The 11,917-nt window shown below is 39.0% G+C and overlaps 1 protein-coding gene across 1 annotated transcript in view; it reads left to right on the forward strand.

Annotated features, from left to right (window-relative positions):
• asb7 (ankyrin repeat and SOCS box containing 7) overlaps positions 1-7,711 on the forward strand; it is a 15,032-nt gene extending 7,321 nt beyond the window's left edge. Inside the window, exons 3-5 of the mRNA XM_005742869.1 lie at positions 1,289-1,542; positions 4,025-4,630; positions 7,176-7,711. Of these exons, the coding sequence (XP_005742926.1) occupies positions 1,302-1,542; positions 4,025-4,630; positions 7,176-7,315 (987 nt within the window). The 5' untranslated portion in view covers positions 1,289-1,301 and the 3' untranslated portion in view covers positions 7,316-7,711. The remainder of the gene's footprint in view (positions 1-1,288; positions 1,543-4,024; positions 4,631-7,175) is intronic.
• The last annotated feature ends 4,206 nt before the right edge of the window (positions 7,712-11,917 follow it).

The following is an 11,917-nucleotide window of genomic DNA, read 5'->3' on the forward strand; positions in this document are numbered from 1 at the left end:
TCTATCGCGATATTTCATTTTCCTATCGTTGCCTAACATTATACCGGTATTACCGTGAACGGTATAATATGGCCCAGCCCTACTGTAGACATTTAAAAAGTCTGTAGGAGAGCTGGTAGCTGATTAAACAAGTGTTGTGAGATAATAATGAAATGCAAAGATTGGTGACAGCGCTTGGAACCATAAGGCAACAGATTACACAAGCTGTGGGAAATAAACCAGGCTCTGCCTCTGAATCACTCTTTGCCTCTCTTCCTCCTTGCATTGCCTCATCTCACCTATCCCTGTCCACTTGCTGTCCTTCTGAGAACAAGGCACAACTTGCTATTGCATTTAACTATCCACACTTAACAAATCCCATGATGCTTTGAGTATTTCTTCTTCATGTGTTAATAGACCTCTCTGCTTTGAGTCATACTTGTTATTAATCTCTTCCACAGCATGTCTTTTATCCTGTCTTCCTTCTATCTCCCTAACCGGTTACGGCAGATGCCCCGCCCCTCCCAGAGCCTGGTTCTGCCGGAGGGTTCTTGCTGTTAAAAAAGAGTTTTTCCTTCCGCACTCATGTGGTTGAAAAAAACATTTGATTCTGGAGGTTATTTAAACATATCATGAGATATAGATATTAGATTTTCCTCATCACTCAGCCCTCGATCAAATAATGAGCTTCCTCAATAATGAGCTTCCTCAATATTTGAGGAAGCTCATTATTAATGTTAACCCTTAAAAGCTCCTGAACATCATTAGTACACCATTTCAGTATTATTTTGATTCCTATTCTTATGCTTAAAATGACTTAACATTTTGATTTTGATTTGAAGAGATTTTTTTAATGCACCACCTGTGTGTGCTTGATTTGTGTGTTTTGTCAGCCATTTATGTCCATTCAAGTCTGTCAGATCTACAATGAACTGCTTAAATTGTAGATCTTTGTTGCACTGAGGCGGTAGGCAGACTTCATTCACATACTTGAAAAATGGCAAAAAATCATATTTTTCATGGTTGGATATTAACAGGGTTCCAAGTTGAGCTTCAGCATGCAACAAGAAGAAATGGGAGTGAGGCCAAAAAAATTTTGATCATGCAATTTATTGAAAACAACACTTAAACTGACACAGGCTCTTAGGCCACTTCTATCATAAAGTTATGCGTTACTACTTTTTCAATTTTAGTGTTGTCTTTTCAGATTAAAAGCCACGGCCATAAGTCTGAACTTAATTTCAGTCATGCTTAATGTACCATCTGAATCTGAATATATTTACTGATTTTTATTTTTTATTTTAAACAGAGCTTAGGTACAGATGAAAATTACCATTCCGAAATGTGACAGGATGTTGAACCACCACTGCAGAAGGAACCCTGAGCTTCATGAAGAGCTGCAGATCCAGGCTGCAGTGGCAGCAGGGGATGTATACACTGTTAGGAGAATGCTGGAGCAAGGATACTCGCCAAAGATCCGCGATGCCAATGGCTGGACACTGCTTCACTTCTCAGCAGCCAAGGGAAAAGAGAGATGTGTTCGAGTTTTCCTGGAGCATGGAGGTCAGACCCCCAACCCCACGACCTGAAAATGTTTTTGCTGTTAATGCTACAGGGCATTGTGTTTCTAAAAAGTGGGCATTTATTCAGCTATGTTAGATGAAATTTGAAAAGAAGTCACTTCTATAGCATTCAGATAAATATCCCATAAACACTTAAAAAATGTTTAAGTGTCCCAAATCCCAAAAGTTCATTCTTTTCATCTGGACTTATCGTTCTCAATGGGAGAAAAGTTTTTTCACTCACCCCATGACTTCTTCAGTGTCAGCTGACTGCAGGTTTCCCAGCTCCTTAAACATAAACAGAACATTTGCATAATTACTGACTCGAGCACCACTGATTATGCTTGTTACCTCCCACTGAAAAGCTATGTCCAGATGAACAGAATCCACGTTTGGGATATTATTCATATCGGGGCGATCGTGGCTCAAGAGTTGGGAGTTCGCCTTGTAATCGGAAGGTTGCCGGTTCGAGCCCCGGCTTGGACAGTCTCGGTCGTTGTGTCCTTGGGCAAGACACTTACCCGTTGCCTACTGGTGGTGGTCAGAGGGCCCGGTGGCGCCAGTGTCCGGCAGCCTCGCCTCTGTCAGTGCGCCCCAGGGTGGCTGTGGCTACAATGTAGCTGCCATCACTAGTGTGTGAATGTGTGTGTGAATGGGTGGATGACTGGATGTGTAAAGCGCTTTGGGGTCCTTAGGGACTAGTAAAAGCGCTATATAAATACAGGCCATTTACCATATGACTTAAGATTCATCCAGATACCATTTTGTCACCCCAAAATATGATTATTATCGTGCATCTTCTGTTAGAATCAGAAAAACCATGGACATACACTCTGGAGATGACGGGCTAGCGCATCCAAATCAGATGACTGATTTAAGATAACATAGCAGCAGTGAGTCTCATACACAGAGTCAAGGTGTGCCCCAATTCAGGCCCCGCATCCTTCAAAAAACTACCTGGTCTGCATAGGCCAGGTGCTTTAAAGGCCAGAAGTGCAAGGCTGTTAAATGGGTTGGGTTGCCTAGCAACCATGCTTTTTTCAAATGTTAGAAGTTGGCTGGGCAGTGTATATTTTGTAATGGGTGATAGGTCATATATAGAACTTAAAAAATAAAACAATTGGAAAAAACATGGCAGAAAATGCTGAAAAAGAAACCCACCACACTAATAAAATAATTAGAAAAGTGTCCAACAAAACGTCAGTTTTCTGCACAACCCCATTGCACACGCTCACTCTCTCAACCTTTGCATTCCTGGGGCTGCTGTGATGCAGTGCTTCGGATTAATGTAATGACTCTTAATATCACTGAAAAGCGCAGAGTTGCTGCTTTCAAGAGCAGTTGCCATTTTTCACATTGCCCACATCATTCAAGAGTTGCAGTAGTTTAAAGAAACGTTGCCACCAGTGTAGCCCTAACCTGTTAGGGTTAAAGGGTTAAACCTTTCTAGCGGTTCTTTACAAAGAGAGAACAGCCTTTATATTCTCTCCTGTTCTCCTCTCCATCTCTCATCTGGCACCGGCGAGCTCTTTTTCCTCTTACACTGCTGAATTTGTCCTGGTGTATCATCAGGGGTGGAGAGAACAATCTCACCAGTTCTCCCTCAAAGACATCACACATGATCTGCAGCAGTTGGTTCCTCACTCTGTCCTAACTCGTGCATAAAATGGACTGTTATAATTGGTCAGAATTAGCCTGTGAAAATAAATCTTACCTTTTTATAAAGAAGGAAAACATTTATTTTCTTCATTTAATTATATATTTTTAAATTAATTAAAAATAAAACCTTGTTAGGAATTGTGCTGGGCTTGTCTGCATTACTGTTTGACTGAATATTGTTTAAGATGTGGCAATATCCAAATTGGCCAGCAGGGGTCACTGTGGAGATGGGTTTGATATTGTTTCAAAACCAGTACAATTCCAGCACAAATGCTTCAAATGTTTCAGTGTTTTACGAAGCTTCAGTTTGCCCATAACTAAACATTTAAATTGCTACATGAATAAGTCAGGTAAAACCCTGTTGCTACTTTTAAAAGTTGACTGTTTGGCCACTCCACTTAAGCCATCTGCCATTATCTTTGAAAGATTTCCCATTGCCACCACCGCGCTATGACAGAATCAGCTTTTTGGGCAGTGAGGTATTGGTTCAGCTACTAGTTAGCTAACATACACTAATGTAAACCTATTAGCTGCAACCCAACCAACCCTGTAATGTCACGTACTAAACATGTTCTCAAAACTTTAACTTTGAACACTTATTTTCTAAATGCAACTTCACAGACTGTTAAATCTGTCAGTTTTTGAGAGCAGGGCTTCGTGTTTCATGTCCACTTAAAGTATAACAGTCTAGCAGGAATGCACTGTAAATACGAATTGATGAAAAATTCTTTCTAGCAGATTATTCTTGGACTGTACAATCTTGGCTTATCATAAATCCTATAATATGCTGCATTTAACTCTTTTCTTTTCACTCGTCTGTACAGCTGACCCCACAGTGAAGGACTTTATTGGTGGCTTCACCGCACTTCACTATGCAGCAATGCATGGCAGAGCACGCATTGCCCGACTGATGCTGGAGTCAGAGTTTCGAAGTGACATTATAAATGCCAAAAGTAACGATGGCTGGACGCCGCTGCATGTGGCCGCCCACTATGGTCGAGACTCATTCGTGCGGCTGCTGCTCGAGTTCAAGGCCGAGGTAGACCCTCTGAGCGACAAAGGAACCACGCCACTACAGCTTGCCATAATCCGCGAGCGCTCCAGCTGTGTACGGATCCTCCTTGACCACAGCGCCAACATTGACATTCAAAATGGCTTCTTGCTACGCTATGCTGTCATCAAAGGCAATCACTCATACTGCCGCATGTTCCTGCAGAGGGGAGCGGACACTAATCTTGGACGCCTTGAAGATGGCCAAACTCCCTTACATTTGTCAGCTCTAAGGGATGATGTGTTGTGTGCCCAGATGCTCTACACGTATGGAGCAGATACCAATACTAGGAATTACGAGGGCCAGACTCCGGTGGCTGTGTCTGTCAGCATGTCAGGGATTAGCCGGCCTTGTCTGGATTTCCTGCAGAAGGTCACAAGTGAGTAACACACTCTTTGTCATATAAGTCCGGTGGCATTGTGAAGAATATGCCAATGTTGTGTTTGTTGCATAAAGGAGGAAAAAGTAAATATTCTTAACTATGAAAGAAAATTAGGGGTGAAGGAAAGAAAATTGCTACAACATAGTATTGCAATATTCTGCCTGTTTCATTTTGTGCAGCAAATATAGATATAGCATTCAGTATCAATATTTGGGATACCAAATTATTTCTTTATATCATTAAATAAAACAATGGGTTATCTCATGCAGCACCATCCTGAAGTTAGCTATGCAAACTTAGACTACCAGTCAAAAGTTTTAGAACACCCCAATTTTTCCAGTTATTGCAATTCAACTCATCCAGGTCCAATGAATAGCTTGCAATGGAACAAAAGGAAGTGGTGAACTGCCAGAGTTTTGGGTTGTTTGTTTGTTTTTCTTAAAGGAAAAAAAAGGTAAGGTTGAAAACCGACTCGACAGCGTACAAAACATGTCAGCATGTTTTACACGACTAGATATGCAGATTTTGTTACTCTGGGTTTTTCTTCTGAAGGCCCAAAATGACTATAGTACTGTGGTGAAAATGGCTCATCAGTGTTGTCTATACAGTAATCAACTGGCTCATGGCACGTGCATTTAATCTCTGATTTATCTCCTTTTTATGGTTGTGCTCTAGTCTTGAGATCATTCTGGGCTCTGGAGTTGTGTGTTTGGGGTCAGTATATTTCAGCAACTTTGTACAGTCTCTGCCTTTCCCTTTTTACATACGTACAAGGGGGTGGGGGTTACAGGAAAGGAGACACAAATTGTACTTAAATAATTTTAAGTAACAAATAAGTGATATTCAGAACAGTTTCATGAATTTTAAGTGGGTAGTGCATAATTTTATGGTACTTTTCCAGGAAAACCAACAATGTTTCCCCATCAGCTGATGTGATCAGTGCCATTTTATGCAATAAAAATGTTTTTCTTCCCAAGCGTATCCAGACAATTTACAACATAACAGCACGCTACATGCACATCATACCACAAACATAGCTAAGTTTCTTACCGAAGCATGATCAGGAATCAGTAATTGTCAAGTCTGGACCACGTTTTTTTTATTCAGAACTGCCTTTAGATTCAGCAAGGTTCCCAAAACATTCCTCAGTCATTGTTTCACCATACTGACACAATAGCATTACACAGTTTCTGCAGACTTGTCCTCTGCAAATCCTTCTATTCCACCACACCACAGAGGGCTGTTGGACTTGGTGAAAGAACCAATTTGAGGTTATTTAATATTTAAAAACATCCAACACTAGGGCTGTTCGATATAACGATATAAAAACGTCTGTCGTTTCATTTTAAGCTATCGTTTGTTTTGTGGTGTCGCAAAATAAACTGTTTACGGCAATATTTTTTCATGGTTCTGATGTCGCTGTAGTGGCTGTATTCATTCCTTAAAGTTCTCTCTTTCTCTTATATTTAATATCACCACACTACTGACAGACATGTTTTTACATGCTGTCGTTAGCAACAATTATGGTAAAAACCATCACGTGGCTCCACTGTCCGCTGGTTTGTTTTCCACGTAAACCTTTCACAATAAAGCTTAAGAGCCCGTTGAGACTTTTCAAAATAAACTGAATCATGTGAATGAGTATGCAGAGTTTACAAATGAGAAGTAAAAAAGAGCCGTCAGGTGCTAAAAAAAATAAACCTTAGACTCAAACGTTAGAACAGGCTTTCCCCCGCAGCACGCCGTGTAATAAATACTCACAAAGAAAACGGCGCCGTTACAACTTATGTCTAAAAATGTGTCGTTTCATGCATCGGTTAAAACACTCGACTCCAGCTACACGACGCCCAGCTGGAAACACTTCATGCAAGTCGAGCTGCCCGAGATTCACAGAATTTACAGAAAATGTTAAATGTTTGTGATTTATATCGTTATCGGGCGATAGATGTCTTAAATCGGGACATGAGGTTTTGGTCATATCGCACAGCCCTATCCAACACCAACAAGGTATTTTCACACTGAGAACTGCTAGCTTCTCTTTTTTTGGGCCATTCTCTGTAAACCTGAGAGATGGTTGTGTGGCAGATGAACAACCATGCCATATCCAGTTATTTGAATGACCTTTCTTCCCTATTCTAACCCTTTGTTTGACTCTGTCGGCTGTTTTGACCGTGTGAGAGGGTTTTGTTTGCAGAGGGTAGTGATTTCCAGAAAAAGAATATTTGATAATATTATTAATATTATGTTATGTGCACCTTCACCCTGATTGATTATCTAACTTTCCTCTCAATTTTATTGTTTTTATTTTATGCTTGGAATGCAGTAGGATGCAAACACTGCTGTGAGATAAAGTAGAATTAAAACTTGAAGTGTTGCACTAATGGGAGCATGTGAGCACTGTCACTGTATTAATTGTTAAATAACGAGACATCTACTGTTGCTAATAATTTTGCTCAGAGTTGATATTTCTTGCTCTGTTTCTGTCATGTTACTGGGAGTCAATGATAGTCATGTGTAGTCATTGTTTCTATTCTTCTTTCAGGACAACCTCGGACTCTACAAGATTTGTGTCGAATAAAAATCCGTCACTGTATTGGCCTTCAAAGCTTGAGATTCTTGGAGGATCTACCACTTGCAAAGGTTATGAAAGACTATTTAAAACACAAGTTTGACACTGTGTGAAGCAATGACACAAGAATAGGAGAGATGACAAATCTCTTAAGAGACTATGCAATCATCCTCATCTGACAGGAAAGGTACAGAAACCAATTGTGAACTTGTTCACAGGGCTTTTTCTTCACCTAGTTCTCAGTGCATTAAAACATTTTCCCCACTTTTATTCAAACTTTTTACAATAAGAAAAGTTGCCCAAGAATGGAAATGGATACACCTCAAGTTTGTTTGTTTTTTGTGGTTTTGTAGAAAAGAGAAACCTCGTTTGACTGCAGAAAACATTCTTGCTGCACTTAGGATTTTTACTCTTTCTTTTTGTAAATGTGCATGATGCTATTCTCCATGGGTATACTCAAAGTGTATTGATTGTCATTTTGTTTCTCATTAAACCTTGTTTAAAACAAAGTGCTTCAATGATCATGATTATGATTTCAAAATTATAATAATGATTTCAAAAATGCTATGAATGCTAATTATAATTGTTAAAAAAGCAAACAACAAATTCTCCAGTGCGCTCCCTGATTTGTTTTACTGCACAATTTTGAGCCTGAATTTCTGAATCTCTCCTTACAACAGGCCTGTCTCAGCTGTCTCCTCACATTGATGAAAGGTGTGTCCTTCTGCTTTGAAAGGAGTAAGAAAAGATATGGAGCTTTAGGTGGGCAGGAAATATGGATTCTGTGTTATAGCTAACAGCATCGTGTCAGTAGCCACCTGTAGAATACTACTATACAAACATGAAAACAAGTTGTAAATTATTCCAAACAATTAAACAAACTTTCATACCAGCTAGTTTTTTGTTTGCTTGTCCAACCAGATTGAGGTTCATTTTAAAATAAATTGAAAGGTTTCAAGCTTCTACTGGATGCTGTGACAAAAGCAGCAAGAATATGTTTTTATTACATTTAGTGCAGCATTGCTTTTTTGTCATGGACAACAATAGACTATGCAGACATATTGACTTTATTATGACACAACAATATACCCAGTATAGACTTTTGCAACCGAGGTTAACGCTTGAAACTCTGTCACTTACAAGGTGGGCTCTCAGTTTCTGTGCCATATGTAGTTATTGAGCATGTTTCAAATGTGACATTCATAGCATTACTGGTTTAATCAATCTGTTCTAGTGACAACATCCTGTCATTCCAGCATAAGTCACAATTACATAACTATTAATCATGGCTAGATTCAGACATCGTGTGTCTGGTAGAACAAGGTTACATTAAGATATTTGATGGCTTGTCAGAATTGGCAGTGTAACCACCTTTTCAAGTTGAGTTCTCTGCTGTTGTCATGTCTTTGTGTTGTCTGTATTTTATTCAGCAAATACAAAACTATCCTGCCCCACTCATTGCACACGAGCACTGAGAAAGGATGATCTCTGTTCTACATCGGGAAAAGTAAATATGCACAGACCAGCGTCTCAGTGTAAATTAGAAGCAGGATTTATAAGACAAATGCTGTCTTTGTGATAAAACTCACAAGAGACCTACAAAGTCATAATCTGTTACTGTGACAGCATCCAGTTTTCTTTGTTACGTATTGACACCAATATGTAAAATTGAAATTGCCTAATTTAAAAAGAGCCGTGAGGCTGCTTATTTAAGCATGAGGTCAATCTTTCACATGTTAATGGGGAAAAGTTTTCATGGAAGCAAGAATAATAAAGTCCTGAATTAGTAACATGGATATACAATCACTAGAAGCTAAGATCAGTGTAAATATGTGACATGAACAAGAGATATTTTTTGGAGAATTTATTTAAACAATGATCTCTAAATGTATTTAAAGTTTGGAAAGTATTGTGATCTGTTTGTTGTGACTCATGTTTCTTTTGTGCAAATACATGAAACGTTTGGAATCAGTGTGTTTGATTTCTATTGCAGAAATGCTTTCTTAAAATTAAAAAACTTGCAGTTAAGTGTTCTGGGAGAGATACTGTGAATCTTTTTTTTTACTTATTACAAAATAAAATGCAGGATTTGGCGTTGAAACAGCGCAGCTAAGATTTTTCCTTTGTCTTGCATGGTGGAATTGTCTGTTTCCCAAAATGTTACATTTACAAATCAAGTCATCTGCAATGACGTCAGTATTATTTTCATATTTAAATTTTGCATGTTTGTCTTTTAGGAAAAATGCTGATTTTGAAACACCAGCTTTCTACAGGGGCTGGTCATAAAATTAGAATATCATCAAAAAGTTGATTTATTTCACCAATTCTGTTCAAAAAGTGAAAGTTGTATAACGTGTACATTCGGTCCGCACAGGCTGACATATTTCAAGTGTTTATTTCTTTGTATTTTGATGATTATAACTGACAACTAATGAAAACCGCAAATTCAGTATCTCAGAAAATTTGAATATTGTGAAAAGGTTCAATATTGAATCAGCTAATTAACTCAAAACACTTGCAAAGGCCTTTAAATTGTCTCTCATTCTAGTTCTATAGCCTACACAATCATGGGGAAGACTGCTGTCCTGACTAGTCCAAAAGACAGCAATTGACACCTTGCACACAGATGGCAAGACACAAAAGGTCGTTGCAAAATTGGCTGGCTGTTCACAGAGCTCTGTGTCCAAGCACATTAACAGAGACGTGAAGGGAAAGAAAAGATTTGGTAGAAAAAAGTGTGCAAGCAATAGGGATAACAGCACCCTGGAGAGGATTGTGAAAAAAACCCATTCAAAAATGTGGGGGAGATTCACAAAGAGTGGGCAGCAGCTGGGGTCAGTGCTTCAAGAACCACTACGCACAGACGTATGCAAGGCGTGGGCAACCTGGGCTCACATGACAACTGAGCAGCGCCACAGACTGATCAGATCCATGCCACGCTGCATTGCTGCAGTAATTAAGGCAAAAGGAGCCCTACTGAGTGCTGTACATGCTCATGCTTTTCATGTTCATACTTGACAGTTGGCCAGGATGTATTGGTCTTAAATAATATTCTAATTTTCTGAGATACTGAATTTGCAGTTTGTGGTTTTCATTAGTTGTCAGTTATAATCATCAAAGTTGAAAGAAATAAATACTTGAAACATATCAGTCTGTGTGGACTGAATGTACACATTATACAACTTTCACTTTTTGAATGGAATTGGTCAAATAAACTAACTTTTTGATGATATTCAAATTTTATGACCAGCACCTGTATTTTAGGCTGCAAGTTGAAATGGGTAGCTTTACCTGAATTTAAGTGGTATTTTATGTCTACCAACAGGCATCCAGTGGTTTCCACAGTAAAGTACATTTTTTATGCATAACTTGGACCACAACTTGAAAGATATTGTGCATGTAATGGGTTGCAAAGTCTCTCTTTGAAGACTCAGCAAGTGCATTTCCTTTCTCAGACATTTGCAAAACTGACAGTTTTAAGAATTGTAACCTTATATTGATCATGTTATTGACTGATCACACTTTTCTGCCTTTGTTGCTGCACAACTACATTTGCAGTGGATTGAAAAGGTATTCAGAGTCATTCCTTTTTAATAACACTCTTTACAGTTTCTCATTGAACTAAAAGACAGCATCATGCTATAGAGGTATCTCTGAGTTGCAGATGAAAACAGCAGGAAAGATGAAGTCAAAACAAGACATTTCTAGAGAGACGTGACCTGAGCCTGACGTGATCATTGAATACATAAATCACTGATATAGGCAGAAATCATAGGCTAAACTTCCTACATCATCATTAGATTATCTTGCCCAAAATAAACAAACATACCCTCTGAGGATAACTTCAGTTAGTCTGGTTTGTACAAGTACTGTGCCTTCAAGAGTGTATTTTGGTGCACTTTGGTAGATAAGACAAAATAAAATAACTTTATTGTCATTGCACAGTCATACCTAGTACAATAGTACAACAAGATTGGAAACTGTCCTGCATCAGCACAACACAGTAACTCAATGGATAAAAAGAATGAGTGTATGTTTATTGCACATTGTTATCATTAAAAAAAAAATTAAAGAAAAGAAAAAAAGTCCAGGGAGGTCAGCTGTTAGCATTGATTAGGGCTATTGCCCTGTTGTAAAAGCTGTCCTTGAGTCTGTGTGCAACCTCAGCAGTCTGAATCTCCTGCCAGACGGAAGCAGCTTAAACGCCCGGTGTCCTGGGTGTGTGCCGTCCTGCAGGATGTTGTGTGCCGTCCTGCAGGATGTTGTGTGCCGTCCTGCAGGATGTTGTGTGCCGTCCTGTAGGATGTTGTGTGCTCTCTTGAGACAGCAGTTTTCCTTCCTGATGTCATCAAGTGCTGAGTACATTAGGAATTCTATGAAAGTCCTATATTACCTGAATTAAGAGACTTATATAAGGCTGTTTTTATTTATGCATTTGGCAAAAAGTGTTGTAATATGATGGCCAAAAAAAAAAAAAAAGCTATTTTTTTCAATTTTGCTTGATCAATGCCCAACAGACACTTTATTAGTTAAGTTTTTCTAGTAATGGGTTTGACCCTTTTTTTTTTTAAACCTTCGTTAACTCGTTCAGTCTGGGGCCCGTTCTTCGTACCTCGCCAAGTAAGTTAGCTGGATATGATTGTTAACGATTTCTCGTGATCCTGGATCGTTCGGTTCCCCGAAGCTCATACGGGACTTGCTGTCATAGCAACAGA

Source organism: Pundamilia nyererei, unplaced genomic scaffold, assembly GCF_000239375.1.
Source record: "Pundamilia nyererei isolate P.nyererei 1_Seehausen unplaced genomic scaffold, PunNye1.0 scaffold00124, whole genome shotgun sequence".
In the NCBI taxonomy this organism is placed as follows: domain Eukaryota; kingdom Metazoa; phylum Chordata; class Actinopteri; order Cichliformes; family Cichlidae; genus Pundamilia; species Pundamilia nyererei.